The sequence below is a fragment of the Triturus cristatus genome, chromosome 4_1, assembly GCF_964204655.1.
Source record: "Triturus cristatus chromosome 4_1, aTriCri1.1, whole genome shotgun sequence".
Classification (NCBI taxonomy): Eukaryota; Metazoa; Chordata; class Amphibia; order Caudata; family Salamandridae; genus Triturus; species Triturus cristatus.
In genome coordinates, this window is record NC_140585.1 from 1,062,978,391 (window position 1) to 1,062,995,615 (window position 17,225).

The 17,225-nt window shown below is 44.7% G+C and overlaps 1 protein-coding gene across 4 annotated transcripts in view; it reads left to right on the top strand.

Annotated features, from left to right (window-relative positions):
• Positions 1-17,225, top strand: part of BRD1 (bromodomain containing 1) — a 510,476-nt gene that overhangs the window by 47,201 nt on the left and 446,050 nt on the right. For all 4 annotated transcript variants that reach the window (XM_085654056.1, XM_085654059.1, XM_085654058.1 and 1 more), the window contains exon 3: positions 6,955-7,111. In XM_085654056.1, the coding sequence (XP_085510182.1) occupies positions 6,955-7,111 (157 nt within the window). The remainder of the gene's footprint in view (positions 1-6,954; positions 7,112-17,225) is intronic.

Below are 17,225 nucleotides of genomic sequence, written 5' to 3' on the forward strand. Positions count from 1 at the left end.
AGCACATTAGAACAAGACACAAAGGGAGCCAGCAAAGAGGAGAGAGGGCTCTAGTTGTATAATAGTCCCTCACGTAGGTCAGTTCAAGCACTCAAGAGGAGGCAGGGTACATCCAAACAGCCTATGCCATTAGGTGAGTCATGAATGTTCCACTGGGCTGGTCCAACACATGACTGACAATGTCTGAGGCCAATGATTGCAAGAAGCTGGTTGAAGAAAGCAAATGGTTTAAATGGGGAGATCCAAAACCCACTCCGCTTATATGGTTAGCAAGAGGTCTATATGACTATACTGTCAGAATCTAGACCTAAAAATTAGCAAAGGTCGCAATTTGCAAAACCCCAAAATTTAAAATGGGTCTGACCTAAATTACCCTGCGAGTGTTCTTTATGTGTGTAATTTACTCTACTTGCATGTAACTTGAATATGTTCAAGTTGCAAGCCACCAGTGAAAAGAGTGAAGAAATAGTTGTACCTGCAAAATCACCTCATTTGTAAAATATAAGTGTTCAATGAGTGGCCATGGACGCACAAATCGAACATGGTTTACACCCAAAAGAGCAAATAATTTACAATTTCACAACTTTGTAGCAAATAGATTGCTTCTGTTTATTTTGTTAGTAATTTGATCCTGTTCAATCAGGCTTAAATTTGAACGGGATAAAGATGAACACCTTTTATTTCCCCTCAGAATTCCCGATACATGAAGACTTTCTCCAGAGGTTATAACATTGATTGGTGTACACAATATAAGTTTTACAGTGAGTTGTTCAAGTAAAGTGGGGGTGGAGAGTGAACATTCAACGGTAAGGGAAGGGTTTGCATTGGATTGAGGAAAGGCACTTGCAGGGAAATTGGGTGAGTGGCAGAAGCTCTGGTTGAATGGTGGTGGTTAAACATGCACAGTTTTACTTTCTTGGGAGTTTCAAGAGTGATTATGTTATCTGCTTTGTGTCTCATGTAGCTGGAGAGAAGAAGGTCATCACTAAAATTAAACTTGGGGACTGATGTTGAGAAAATCATTTTCCAGTCACAGTTTGTGCTCTAGCTTTGAGGAATTCTTGTTGAAATGGCATCAGCAAGAATGACAATACAAGGCAGCACTGGCCAACGCAAGGGCAGAGTGGGATTGGAATCACTGGCATGACCTGTCTGGAGCCCTCAAATCTAAAGACTTTAGAAAATTTTGGGCTCTTGTAAACAATGGAACAGGGGATTTGTTGTCTGCAGTAGAACCCAATATTGCCCCCTCTGTCTGGGAGGCTCATTTTGGGTCTCTATATCAAGAATCCACTCTCTGGCCGGAGGGGATGATGGTAGAGTCCCCCTGCCTGCCAGATGTGGCCTTGGAATTTTCTTTGGGGGAGGTGAAGCTGGCACTGGAGGGCTTAGCGCTGGGGAAGGCACCGGGGCTGGACAAGTTACCCGGTGATCTGTTCAGATATCACCCTGACATTTGGGCCCCGTACTTTCTAGTCCTTTTTAATGCCATCTTGGGAGGTATGGCGATCCCTTTCTCCTGGTTAGGGGCTGAAATAGTTCCGATTTATAAGAAAGGGTCCCCCTTGAGTCCTGCAAATTATAGGCCTATCAGCCTGATAGATGTTCCCCAGAAGCTTTTTGCGCGCCTTATTCTGAACCACCTATTAGACTGGGTCGAGGAAAATGACATCTTGAGTCCCTTGCAGGCTGGCTTCAGGAGAAACACATGGACCATGGACCAGATCTTCCGCCTAGTTCTCCTCTACTGGAAGACGGTGAGGATCGAGGGCGGGAGATTGTACATGGTCTTCGTGGATCTGAGGTCAGCCTTTGACCTAGTCCCGCGCAGGAAACTCTGGGAGGTGTTGGAGAAGTTAGGTATTCCCCCCCCAGCTACTTAACATCTTGGTCAGGCTGCATGAGAACAACTATGCGCAAGTTAGGTGTGGGAAGGATGGTAGATTCTCATCCAGGTTTCCTGTGTGCCGAGGTGTGAGGCAGGGTTGTGTCTTGGCACCGACCCTGTTTTGTTTATTCATCAATAATGTCATCTCACATCTGGAAAACGTCAAGGATAACGACGCCCCCTGTTTGGCAGGTAGGAGGGTTCCGGCAATCATGTTCGCCGATGATACCCTCCTCCTTTCAAAATCGCCAATGGGGATCCAGAGGATCCTGGATGGTTTTGGTCTCTTCTGCCACCAGCATGGGTTGGAGGTGAATACAGAGAAGACCAAGTTTATGATCTTTAACCCACCAACTAAAACTAGGCCTAATCCTACCCTGGGGACCGTTAGCCTCGAGAGGGTGTCCACCTTCACATATCTGGGGGTTATATTGCAGGAAAACTTGGCATGGGACCGACAGATAGTACGATCCAAGGCTAAACTATCCCAACTCTCGGGTGCAATCCTGAAAGTGGCTAACACTTCTTCCTTCAAGCCCATAAGCCCGGCCCTTGAAACCTATAAGACCCAGGCCAAGGCAGCGGCCATGTATGGCAGTGAGCTATGGGGACATAAAACGGTGAAGGGTCTATCAATAGTGGAAAATAGCTTTCTAAGGCGCCTTCTAGCCCTTCCAAGTGCCACGCCACTCCAGCCTTTGAGAATGGACATGGGTCTCCCCCCTATCGCAGAGGAGCTTGTGACAAAGCCAGTGAAGTTCTGGCACAGGCTCTGGTCTACGGACGAACTCCATCATTATAGGGAGGATCTTACCCATGTCATGAGCTTAAATTCTAGCGGTAAAATCCCCTGGCTCACCTTCGTGGAAAACGAACTGTCTGGCATTAATCTCCGCGTTCTGTGGGAGGACCCTGTACGAGGCTGCCGTGCAATTTCGCGCAAGGCTCTGGCACAAATCTATAAAGCCAGGTCCCTTGAACATTTGACAGCTGCTCAAAATAGTGGCACCTTAACCCTGCAATTTTTAGAATCCAAAAATTCTTATGTTTTCGAACCTTTTATGGATTTTATCTTTCCCATCCTGGCAAGGAAATTGTATGTTCAGTGGAGGTATAGCACACTACTTATTAATTCATACACTTCGAAGTGGTCAAATGGGGGCGATAAAATATGTCCCTGCTGTAACAACCATGTGGAAGATGACCCCCATATTTTGTTTGTGTGCCCTGCATACCAAAGGCCCAGAAAATATTGGATAGCGCCAATCTGTAAGAACCTGGGATTCAGAGAGTTTGCACAAGCATACAGGATTTTGAAAACTAGTACCCTGGGCCACATTGTGTTTGCTGTTTCCAAATTTCTTATGGCCATTTGGTTGATTAGAAGGAAAAAATTGTCTGAAGCTCCCTGAACTTTTTAAAGAATCTTTTAAATGTAATTTTAACTCATTCATTGCTGGGAGAGTCGTTTTTACTTAAATGTATTTTAATAATGTTTTATTGTCTGTAATGTTTTTATTGTGTCTTTTATGGTCTATATGACCGAAATAAAGAATTATTGGATTGGATTGGAAAATTAAACTTGGGGACTGATGTTGAGAAAATCATTTTCCAGTCACAGTTTGTGCTCTAGCTTTGAGGAATTCTTGTTGAAATGGCATCAGCAAGAATGACATGTCCTAGAAACGTTAACTTAATATGTTGTGGCAATGACACGAACAGTATAATTTCTTACGTTTAGCTTTAATTAAGACCTTCTGGTTTTAGTAAAAGTACGTATATAGTATACTAAGGACTTTCAGCAACCACTCTTCATGCATTGGTCTCTTCATGCACATTTTGGCCCCCCCCGCCCCCCAGTCCCTCCCCCCCCCTCCCCCGCTACAGCATGGGGCATGGGTCAGCCCACTTCAGATTGTGGTTTCCTTCATTGTGTGTATAGCACTCTGCTCTTTCACAAGGAGCACATGCACATGTCAAGTAGTTCCTTTCAGTTCCAGGGACTAGTATGGCAACTTGTGCTTCTTTAGACCAAAATAATGTTGGTGTTAGCCATTTTTAGGTCTCGGCTAGCGAAGGCTGTGCTTGCGCAGTCTCGCTCGCGAGATTTAACGTTTTCAGGAGTGGGGCTTTAACCCCTTCCCCGCTCATGACGGAACCACTCCGTCATGAGCCACGGTTGCGCTGTGCTCATGACGGAGTGGCTCCGTCATGCTACGGCCGTTGGCGGCCGCTCCGCCCACGCGGCGCTAATTCCCCGCCTGTGCGGGCGATTAGCGCAGGGGGCGGAGACGTGACGGAATCACTCCGTCATGAGCACAGCTCAACCGTGGCTCGTGACGGAGCGGTTCCTTCACGAGCACCGCGCCACCGCGATGCCCCCAAAACCCCCCAGCGCCGCAGCAGAATTCCTGCCGCGACGAAGGGGTTAACCCGACCCTTTTTTTCCCTCTTCTCCATTGGCTGTCCTCTTAAATGCTGGTCAGCCATTGGAGAAGAGCTGTGTCTCTCCAAACAAGCCCCGTCTTTTTCGGATTCGTGGGCGTGTTTTTTCGATTCCTTCGCTTTTTTGAAGCCCCGCCCCTTTCAGCCCCTTTTACACGTGGTGGGCGTGTTTTTTTTTTTTTTTAACGTCGGAAGATTCGTCCATTTTGTGCGCGGTCAGAGCTGACGTGGGGTCGCCTCTTCCTTGCTGCTGGATCGGCGTTTCAAGTCGTTAAGGTAACAATGCTGTTCCTGCTTGCATTTCACATGGTTCACGGGCGGCAGAAAAGTAACAGGACTCTGTCTTTTCCTTCTTACTAGAAGAAAAATACAGTGTCCGCTTCTGCTCTGCCGCTTCAGCTGCCCCCCCCCACTCTTTCCCATGTAAACGGGGTGAGCGTGCTTAGAGCATACACGGGATCAGCCACTCTCCCCGCACGCGCGTGCCCACCCTAGCATCCAGGGCGCGACGCTCGCCTCCCTTGCCAGCTCGTCGCGCGTGCTGTAATTGACAAGGCACCGCTCGTGATGAAGTGACAGGCCTCCCCGGATTGCAGTGTAGCGACAGGCGCCGCCATTTCTCTATCCTGATAAAACGCCGCGTCAATATGCTTAACAAGCTTCCGGGGCGACGAAAAAGATTACGCAGTCTGCAATTTACAGAAAAAACATTTCAGACTCAGTTTTTAGTGTTTCCCGTGGCCGAAAACCCAGAAACATAACTGAACATGCCACCTGGTATTTGTTGACCTGTTATGTTCCGAGTACGATTCTACCGTGATGTTTTTATGTGTTGCAATTAGTTTGCAAAATGAACACTTCCGCAAATAGTATTGCGCGCCACATAAAGGACATTCAAATATGTTTGCCTATTTACTGTGTACAAAACAGGAGCAGAACTTACTCAAAATGGAGTTGTTAACTGTGAAGGCCTAATAATGCGCCAAGTTAAATATTAAAGAGGGAAATTATGGGCTATAGCTGAAACAGCTGAAACCACAATACACAGAAGCAGCGAGCCTTAGTTCTCCCAGAAGATCTGCGGGGAGCGGGGAAGGCGGTCGATGGATCCCTAAATTGGACGCAATCGCCGTTCCTGCAGCCTGGGTTGGCAGCTGCTACATTTGCAGGCCCGGTTCATTATTTACCCATAATGACCATCAAGCGCCAGTCAAAGTCGGATCACCGCAACTGTCAGCGGCTCTTTTAATTAGCCTCGTTTGAATTCAGATAAATATCACAATAGGACCGGCGTCTGCTAAAAGAGCAGCCGCATGTGAAAGAGGCGGACGGGCGTCCCAGGCAGGCGGGATAACGAGCGCTGTGACAAACCCCTACGAATCGAGGCGCATCAGCAGATCCTGCAAGATAGATATGCCAAGGAGAGGGAGGGCAGGTATTCTTTGAATGCTGCTTGGCTCGGCAGGGAATCAAACATACCCGACAGCATTCGAACGAGACACTCCGGGTCGGACTGGCCTACAGGCCAATCTGGCAGTGCCAGAGGAGCTGGTCTGACAGGTCAGAATGTGCGTCGTGTGTTTGGCTGTTTGTGGGCCTGTTCTATTGTCGATTTGCCCAACATTACCACAAACATTGCCTGCAACGAGCACACATGAATGCAGTTCCCCATACTTAGCAAAATTCCTATACAGCTCCTCTTCACAAGTTCAAAACTGCCCCAATGTACAAATGCGGGCCATTTTTTCATGATCGGATTTGCTAAGGGTCTGGGGGCCCTTTTATTTTGGTTCCTGCCGCGATCTAATTTCTGTCCCAATACCACCAAAAAGCAAATATCCGAATTTTGTGCTATTTTAATGCACCTTGTGTTTGCAGGAGAGCGCTTAGGTCTTCGAGGCGTTGCTCGTGTTCGCCTCTCTGCTAGCTGGACCTGTCCTTGACCAGGGCTGTGTGCTCCTCGGAGCTCTAAATTGGGAGTGTTTGGCAGTTTGTTTGAGCAGGGGCTGTGATGTATGCTGTAGTTTCTGAGTGTGATGCTGCGCAGGAGCCAATGACAGGAGTCTTGTGCGTCTGCTCTCGACCTTGTCTCCAGCTTTATCTTATTTTACGTTTGATGCAGAGTGGCTCTGTGTATGTGGGTGGCTCTGTGTGTGTGGGTGGCTTTGTGTGTGTTGGTGCAAATGCAATAGGTCTCGCATTTGAGAGTGTCATGAGCAATGCCAATAGTTCTAACTTTAACAATGCCTAGACCATTGCATTGTAAATGCTTGTTGTTCATGGTGTCTGCTGGATCTGTTTTTCCCCAGAAAGTGCTTGGATTAACTAATGTACACCTTTGTATTTTTAAACTGTTGACGCTCTGTTGAGCATAGAGCGTCGTCTACTACCTAATTGTATGTTTGTCTTTACATTTCAACTTTTCCAGTTGTTTTCTTTGACCACTTTCTGTTGTGAGAAATCAAATTACTTATAAGATGTGGAAGTTGTTGGTTGCCAGTTCAAGTGTTGCTGCTAACTTAATTTCCATCCCCAGCCTTTATTTATTTGCTTTGACATTAATAGGTATATTGTTTTTATAGATTAGTTCGTTTTACACGTCTGCCCCCTCTCCTTTCCAGTCTCAACAAAATAATTAATGAGGTTTCCATACAACGGAAGAAGCAGTTTGTGGAAAGAATACACAGCTACTGGTTACTGAAAAGGTTGTCTCGGAATGGCGTCCCTCTGTTGAGGCGTCTACAGTCAACATTGCAGTCACAGCGCTATCTGGAGCAGGTATTTATTTATTTTATTTTTAGCTCCAATAGAATACCTAACATTGCAAGTTTTTGAGTTTTAAGGGTGTAAATGGATCACTGTGTTTAATGTGCTTGATAGTTATGATATGGTAATCCTTCAGAATTGTGAAACACCTATGGCAAGACTGGCTGTTCTTCTCCAACAGAGAATCAATTATGTTTCTTAACATTTACTTAAGAATGTTTTGTTTCAACAGTTTTTTCAATTTATTACCTACACATTTTTTCTCCTCTTTCTTCGGCCCATAAATATACACCTGCATTCCATTATTTCAATGAAATAACTAAAATAAGTATCATCTCATTGCGTAGAGAGTCTGTACAAATTATCATCCGTTTGTTGCTCTGCTTGCCTTCCTCAATTGACTCCGATTTTTCCAGATGTGGAGCTTGGGATCTCTACTGCTGGTAATCCCTTGTACATCGTTGGTGAGGATGACTAAAAAATAATAGTCACTAATTCTTTCTAGTACCAACAAAGTTCATCTTTGCTTTCGGACTAAAGATAAATTGCCTCTCAAGTGGTTTATGGAGATTGGCTGAGGGCTGTATAGAGTTAATATGACCTGTTTTGTGTTTCTAACATGGTACCACAAAATGGTACAAAGTGAAATTATGTATTGTCAAATTGATAGTAAAAGTACATGTATATCAAGGGTCGAGATATAACCTCTGGCCAGGGCTTTAAGTCGGCTGGATCTCAACAGGTCTGAGCACCAGCAGTTTTTAGGTCTCGCCTGAGCCAGCGCTTTAGCGCTACTCTGGCGAGAGCTTTAGAAGGCGGAATTTGGAAGTGCAAACTAGTGCTTTTCACGCCGCCAACTACAGTGCATGTGCGCTGGGCGCGCGCACCATTTGTCAGCCTGCTGATCACTTTCGCTGCCGCTTTGATGTTCTCAGTGAGCCGTGCGGCCACTGAGAACATCAAAGCGGCCGTGAAAGTGATCACCATTTGCCAGCCTTCCCTGTGTTGCTTTAGCACTCACCGCCCCCCCCTTCCATGTTACCCGTGTGGCTCACTTTCTCTTTCATGTCCACGCGGCGTTAATTTCATGGCTGCGCGGTCAATGCTTGTTTCTTGAAGTTCCCATTGTTGAAATGATGAGCCCCAAGACACTTGCAACTCGCTATGTTACTACCATGCCTTGAATTTTTGTTTCTCACCCTTCCCCAGCCTGCTACTTTGCGCAGCGCAGGCTTTCACAGACTGAAAAACACTTCTCACCTCGGGCGCAAGATCATGGTGTGGAAATACTCTGCCTACTCTCCCCCTCGGCAATGTGTGCTCTGTCGCCTGCAAGGTTCTAACCGATGTTAATAGCCCAAGCACCTTTTGCCACTGCACTTACCCTTAAACCCTCCTGCACAAGCTCATCAGGCCCACCTGCAGCCCTCACTGCTGCCAGGCTGGCTATGCCCTCTCCCTTCGGTGCATCAAAGCACATACAGGCAGCTACCGAAAACTACAACAAGCATTGGCAAAGCCAATCAGTCATGCTTATAAAAGCAATGGACATCTATTGACTTCGCTAATGCATTTGTCAATGCTGTTCCACATCAGCGAAAGAAAATTAAAAAAATGTTTGCCAATGCCGAACATTGGCAAAAAAAAAGTGCAATGACGTACAAGCACTTGCATGATCAGGCATGCACTGCACATGTATAGGTCAGCACAGTACGGCTGCCCGGCATGATGTCTGAAAACGTATATCTCACCACACATACATGCATATGGCAGGGTGTAGTCATTGTTTTTTTATTTACCATTCAAAGATATCAGAAGCCTATTTTGGAGCAGTAAATAACAAGCATTTGCAATGCAATAGGTCTCGCATTTACACGAGTTTACGCTATTTGCATTGTAAATGACAATGCCTTTTAAAATAAAAGGCATTGTTATTTGCAATGACATTAGCTCAAACTTGCGTAAACGCGAGACCTATTGCATTGCAAATGCTTGTTTAAAGGGGGCCTCGAAACGGGTCTCTATCGGGCTCTGTTTCATGCCCTGGCAAAGTCTGTCAGTTTTTTTTCCGGACTTCAGTGACAGCAGGCACATCATGTGTGCGTGCTCACACTGCTCGCTTCTCACTAGTGGAGAAGTTACGGCATGGTGTCATGCCAGGTGAGCGTTGTAGGGGAAGGGAGATCCTTTAAACAGTCATTTTCTCTCTGGATTTCCCTTCTCTTTTTGAAACTCGGGAGCAGCAACATTATTGTGGTGTCACAGGGCTTTAAGTGGAAGCCTTTTTAATATTATATAAGAGCCATAGTTGCTGCTTATTTATCTCATGCAACTAAAAACTATTGACGAAGCCAATAGTCCTGACTTGTTGTAAGTATGATGTTGCTTGTTGTATTATTTATCTAGATCCAATGACAGAAACAGCAAAATATAATTCGGGCGGCAGACTATGCTAAGCACAGATTTTTAGCTTACTCGTTTTTAAGCCACGCTCTTAACTGCATTGGCCACGCCCCTTTGAGAGACCCTCCAGTTTTTTCATCCCACTTAAAGCCCTGCCTCCGGCCATTGTCACGGCTCATATATAATGACGTATGAATAGTTCAGTGTTATGCCCAACTTAATTCCCATCTAGTAGCTGAATCTCAGATATTGTTCCCCTAGTTGTAGGCTCTGTTGCAGTGAGTAAACCAAGACTTGTCAAATTGAAGTCACCTTATTAGTAGTTGTTTTTAATAAAAATGGTTTAACATAAATCTTTATGCAATAGCCCTATTATGACTTTATATTACACCAGAGTAAACAATGTTCTATTTCTCTCACCATCATGTCCAAGATATCCTCTTCTCCTCACACATTTCTTGTAATTGTTTGATTTTTCACAACATACTTATCCCACCCCCTTTCCTGATAATATTTCACTTTAATAAGGCATATGCTGGTGTTCAACTCTCATTCACCCCTGTGCCATGTTTCCGATTGGGTAGAGGGCTCTGGAGTGGGTGACTGGTGACCCTGGTGACGGATAACTGCACACTGCAGCAGAGGAGTGTGCCACATGTAACCTGCCCCTGTGCGTTTATAAATATACTCTGTGGGTCTAGCTAGGTCTGACTTTCCATTGAAAAGGTGCCTTTTGCTGCTTATAACTTTGTTGACGTTTGACGAATCAGCACAAAAGTTTCCAATCAAACATAAACATATGTAATAGAATAAATAAAAAAAATGCCTTTTCCATTTTTAATCTTGTATGGAAAACTGCTCCCTGCTACAGCAAACACTGCTTTTAAATCCTTCTTTTTTGCAGCAGAGGCCAAGTTCTCCATACAGACTCAGCGTCTAGGCATATTCGCATGGCTCCTGAACTCTGTTACACTGGTTGGAAATTTTAGCTGCAGCTAGAGCCATTTCTTTAACAAAATCCTAGAGAACCAAGTAAAACGTTTCTGTATTTGCTGTGCCCAACAGGATTTTGACCCAGTCTCCTTGGCTCCATATCACTTCCTTCTGTACCTTCTACAATTACCCTGTTCAGGTTTTATTCATGCATCAGTAAGTCCACTTAGCAGCTATATCACGGACTAAAAAGGGTACAAGATCAACGTTCTTTTGTCGACCAGAATTAGAAAGGAATTCCTTACAGGACTCGTCTGTGTTTTCCTACTGATCAAGCAAGTTCCAATTCATGGGAATTTAATACAGTAAGTTCTCAGCTTATGAAAAGTCGGTTAAAACTATTACAAACCTCAGATATAAAATGTTATCATGGAAACTTGTGCATCTGCTAACTTTAAACTCTGCAAGAAGCGCTGCTGTCGCCAGCGAGATCTATTGTTGCTGACGTTCCTCGGAAGTGGTACAGAAGATGGGCACGCGCAGGCTTTGGCGGATTTGAGTTGGTGTACGCGCACGTACAGCCACGCGGTGTGCACATCTCCTGTCCCCCGGACATCCCATGTGCACCCACAGCGTCTCTTCTCGCGCTCCCTCCCCCCCTTTCCCTTTCGCGAGCGTGGCTCGCCTCTCTGCTGTTCTGTCTCCGCGTGAACACGGCGCGCGCATGGCGCACTTTCACTTTCTCCTGCATTAAAAGGCATACAACAAATAAGACGCCAGAGAGAAGACGCTCTGCCTGGGTCGCCGCCCATTACCTTACGTGGTGCTGCCTCCCCCCAATGCCGAAGTGCCTTCCAGGCTGCCCCCGTTATGTCTCCCCCCACCACCAACCCCTCTCTGCCGCACCTCCAGAGAACCTGCCCACCTCCAACTGGGCCTGCCCTTCAGCCAGACGTGCAAGGCGGCCCGGACCGTTCTTAGGCCGCGGCTCTCTGCCAAACTCAGCCTGTGTGCGGACCTCTATCCAGCCCAAACCCCTAATCTGTCCAAGATCACAGCATGCGCAGCCTCGCCAATCTACCCCATGGTGCGCGACTCCGCCGATTGGCCGCCTTAACCCCTGCCAAAGTGCTGCCCGGCCACCTCTCGCCCAGACCCGCAGCCAAAGGTAGACATGCGCCCCCTGCCCCAACACGGGGAGCACCCCAGGACTGCCAGAAACCCCAAGCCGCGTCCACCTGCATCCGCCCAGTGCTGAGCCTGTCCCTGCACTCACCACAAAGCAGGGGGGGGGGGGGGGTGCTGCATCGGAGCCCCGCCCTGGATCCTCTCCGGACCGCCAGAAACCCGAAGCAGCGTCCATCAGCATCCGGGTAAGGGGGGGGGGAGAGTTGTCCCAACCTGCGGCTCAAACAACGGGAGCGGAATCCTCGCTGTCAGCCCCCGCCGGCGCCCATATCAGAGCCCACCCAAGGACAGTGCCGTCCACCTCCAGGCGCGAGGCGCGATACCGCCCCCCCCTCCCAAGTCCTCCGCCTCCCCTCCTCCCTACCCTGCGCAACCACCATGCGCTCCTGCTTCAAACCCCCACACCCCCTGTGCCCACTGCTTCCCCCACCACCGCTCCCATTCATATCCGGGGCGACTGTGGGGGCAAATCTCCTGTACTACATTGTTGCAGCCATGGCCGAAAACATTTAATTTTTAAATGTAATTATTATATTGTAATGGTATAGAAATTATTCATCAATGACCCGGCAGTGCTCAACAAGAAGTGATAGCATGGTGCAAACAAGCATTTGCAATGCAATAGGTTTCTCATTTGCAAAAGTTTAAGCTATTGCCATTGTTCATGACAATGCCTTTTTTAATCTATTTTATAAAGCAAACACATAAATAAATGTCATTATCATTTACAAAGCCAATAGCTAGTGTTGCATTATTATTAGCAATGCCAACTGCTCACACTTTTATAATGCAAGATCTATTGCATTGCAAATGCTTGTTAATTCTGTGACAATAATCATTTTAAGGACTATGTCACACCTTAAAATCCATCAGATTTTAATTTATAAGGGACTTTTGTCTTTAAAATGTTCTTTAAAGATCCCAGCAAGGAAGCAGAAAGAGTGCTTTATACCCTAAACATTAGATAAAATCTAAAATTTTGTGTAGACAGGACAAGCAAATTTGGAAAATCTGATCAACTTCTTATAGCTTACGGTGCGCCTAGAAGAGGGCAATCTCTTTCAGAACGAACTTGCTTGTTAGTTGTCTGCTGCCATTATGTACTGTAACAATAAGGCTGGTCACCCTTTATTAGCAAGAGTTTCAGCTCATTCAACCAAAAATGTGCCAACATCAACGGTTTTGTTCGCTGGGGTAGGATTAGTGGACATTTTCTGTGTAGCAACCTAAAACAACATACACGCATTTACTCAGCATTATTGTTTGGACTCCGCGCAAAGAGTTGCTGCTTTAGGTACTGGTTCTGCGCCATCATTTTCAGTAAGGTGATCCCTCTTTAAATTGATTTTCTACCTTCTGCATGTATTGGAGCTGTATTATATAAATGCTTGCTACTTATTCAAGCATGTGAATCTATGAACAATCCAATTCTGGAGAAGAAAAAATTGCTTCCCTATAATTTCCCAGAATTTGTATATTTCATGGAATCACATCCAAACCACCCTCCTTCCCCTTAGAGGTTCACCTAATGTTAATATTATTTTACACAAGTGCGAAACGAAATCTGGAAGATGGTTGCTTCTCATGGCATGGCCTTCAGGCTGGTTTTCTTGGATTGGTTGAAGTTTGGTTCTATCCAAAAGACATTACTAGGCCAATAAAGAAGCTTTGTTTCAGGCTTAAGTTCACAAAAATCTAGAACTGCTGTTAAAAAATTACTGTGGAACTCTGAGCTCGACGACTGGGTTGATTCAAGCCTGTGAGTCTATGTAAGCTACCGATACTGGAGAACCTACAATTCTAGGTAAGTTAAATTTTTCTTCTGAACAGGAAGGATTGTAAACCCAGCTTCACAAATCTCTGTTCTATCACTATTTTTGTGGTGCTGGCCTCTTTTTTTTGTCCTCCTACCATTGATTGTCAAATCGTATAGATAAGCCACAGCCTTGTAAGGCATCGTCTGTCATTAGAAATTGGGATCTATCCTTTCAAAAGCTCGGACCGATAGCGGTGCTCTTTTCTTGACTCCATCATAGCAAGGCAGCTTTTTATCCTTATCCCAAATGTGACTCGCCAGATCAGTAAATGAGCCTTTGCTTTGAGCAAAATGGCTGTCAGGTTCCTCTTCAAAAGGCCTCATTTGACAAAAAAATATAATTTATAGGATGTAGGGTGACATCATCCCTAGCAGTGACTTGACGAGGCTACTGAAACTGACTGTTCTGTCTTTAGTTGCTTGTCTATATCACATAGCTGCAAAATTGTTTCTATAAAGTGAAGGCTTTGTTTGTAACGATATCCGTAATATGTCCCAAAAACTGTGTTTGCTTCCTAAGATTTGGAGAATATTATTCTCTGTGTAAGGAGAGAAATATTGAACAGCTGTAGACAAGCTTTGATAGATGTTTTCGTGGATTGGAATGAAAATATCTTTATCAGCCAGTCATCAAGACAGGGAATAACTTGGTGGACTTGTCTCTTAATATAAGCTGTTACTGGACCCATACACTTTTCTAATAATCTTGGAGTAAATTTCAACCCCAATGGGAGAAATGTGAATTGATAACAGGGACTGCTAACTTCAAAAAACAAATATTTTTCAGGTTTGGGGTGGACAAGAGTGGTTAAATAGGCACTCTACATCTCGAAGGATGCCAACAAACCTCCTTACCTTCCTTAAGAACTGCAGCATATAGTCATATTTTACAGCAATCCATTGTAATAGTGGTCCATCTCTGTAACATATAGGGGTCTTCCCTCACACTGAAAGATCTGTCAATGATGGGATGAATGTCATGGCTGGGGCCTAAATATTGTCACTGATGTCTAGAAGTGAATTGCAATCTTGATTGATTGCTACCGTTGTGGTGTGGTACTTGCTTTTGTTAGGCTGCTTATTTTCATGCTCTTTATTGTTGGGAATATTTTTGACAGTATGATGAGGCAGCTGGCATGGCTAGGGTCTCTGTGTTGGCCTCTACCCCGGCCCCTCAAAACTCTGTAGTAGAACTCCCAATACCTTGCAGTATCTCTCTTAAATTGATTGGTGAGCCTTGTCCACATGCCTTACAAACAATTCGGGGAACAATCAGAAAACCCTTATGTAGTTAGCTCTCTTTCTAAATCACATAATAGAACTTATTACATTATACTTCTCTAGTGCAATCTAGCACTTTAATGCAAACTAACATTTCAAGAGCTTTTGCAGCTTCTAAACATACTAATGATCAATAATAACTGACATTGCAAATTCATAGTCAATTGTATTAATTGAGATAGATCAGATCAACAATTTCATTCTAAAGCTTTTGAAGTCCATGGTCTGAGCCATCAAATATATTTGAGTACTTTAAAATACATAAAAATCCAATTTCTACAGTTAAACCCTCTCCCTCAGCGCAGTAATTTAGTATGCTGTGCACGGCACCAGTATTATATTAGTTTAAAGACCTTTCATGCCTTTGTACTCCTCCTGAAATGCTTTTATTGATCCAAAAATAAACACCAAAATTGTAACAAATCTGGAAAGCAAGGAGTTCTTAAATAATGCAGGATACTAACCTTTTGTTAAATACTGATAAATATTGAGATTTGGGGCACAAATTGGTAACCATTGTAATACATGGATTCAACATCTAGTAATATAAAGAATGCTGAATTATTTAAATGTTTACAAATGAAGAATACAGTTAAAGTGGATATCCTACTTAGGTACTTAGGTTCTTATGGCAATGGTATTTTTTTTCTGCTGAAGTAGTCCCAATCTGAGAGGATTAGTCCGGCTCACCATTATGCTGAGAAAATCTCAGCTTAAGGAACTTGACACAGGGAATAGTAATTAAAAAGCCAGTATAGATCTTCCGACCTTGTAAAATTGGTTTAAAGATGAGGTCAAGTAAAGAGGAGCGGATCTGTTTTGTATTTTCCTGCCGTTAATATTTGCCCGTGCTTGAAATTTTATGCTACTCTCAAAGGTTTTTGGGAGACTAAATAAGTTATAATAAATGTAAACTCTCTGTATTACATAAAAGTATAACCTAACGTAATAGAAGAAATGGAAGACTTTCACAGCAAGATTATATTAGATGCTGCCACTCTATTCAGAATAAAGCCCTTTTGTCATTTTACCTTTGGCGATGGGTCCATTCCCCAACAAATCAACCTTGTAGCATGTTGAGCATCTGACTATGAGAACGTCCTAGCAAGCTCTTTCTTTTATCCTCTTTCAAGTGATAATTTTGTCGGGTCTCTCGGCCTAGACTTTACCTGAGACTGAATCCGGCTGATGCTGACTTGCTGATCACACCTCTCCTCTCTCAGAGAGACACCAGGGGCCGTATTATGGAAACTGTCCCGGTGGCGCAATGTGCATGTGACTCCGGGGCACTTTGGTATTACAGAAGGGATTGCAGACACTTGTGCTGCCCCTTCTGTAATGCAGATAGTGCTGGCACACATGTAGCACCAGTGCTATCTCAAGAAGGTGTACCCTCATTTGCATGGGGGTGTGGCCCCATGCAAATGAGGACAGCTATTTACCTCTGTGCCCGTGCTGTATTATTGATGCTGGTGCAAAGGCAAAGAAGCTGTCAAGAGGCGTACAGAAAGTGTGCCACAAAAAGGTGGCAGCCTTCTGTAGGAGTTCTGTGGACCGATCAGGCATTCCCTTGCAGGTGTGTGCAGTCACTCACTGCACCCGTCTTCAAGAGGATCTCTCTTACAAATGTAGGCGGGCTGCTGCCTGCACAGTGAAACCCGGTGTGGCGACCTATCTGTAATAGGGCTCCAGGTGGCATTAAATGATAGGCCACACAGCTCTTCCCCAAGGATCCTATACTCTTACTCCCCAATCCACAATCCCGATGAATCCAAGTTGTACATTGCTACTCTTGTCCAAAAACTGTTTCCTGGTACAAGCTTGTTCCTGCTTGTACTTTCCATCTTTCTTTTAGTTTTGTTTCTCCTCCGTCAAGGTGTTTTTCAATGGTTGTGTAATTCATCATCATCCCACTACTCTGTATCATACTAGAGACAGCCACCATCTTTGACCTTAATATCGTGAGTATTTTTTGCATGGCAGCTGTTGAGGGATAGCAGCAGATGTCACTCACACATATATCTCTGCTGCTATTTCTCCTTAGCTCTCCTCTGTTGCCTGTCTCTCATGGCTTTGGTCAGAAAGCTGGACTCAAATTATTTTCAACTTTGCCTTCTCTTCTCCAAAAGAGGCGACGGCAGATTGCCTCCTTGCTTCGAACTGTGGGTGCAGGGTCACTATCTAAGACAGAACATCTGTAACCACTATTTTGGTTGCTCACTTGCTATTTATCAGTCAACCTCACATAATACCATTCTCTAAAACATTTTCTTCACTTAAAGCTGCTATAGAAAACCATTCACTGTGAATGCTGCTTGTTGACATCTAACTGCACCAATGCATTCCATTCCACTCTGTTATAATAAGCCGTCCACAGAGTGTTAGGCCCTGAGGCAATGTTACTTAAATGATTGGTGCCTAATGCCTGTTTAACCTCTTCTCTGATTTTACTTTGGGAGTGGTGAGAATTTAGGGTGGCATTTACAGGTCCATCCCCCTGTATCT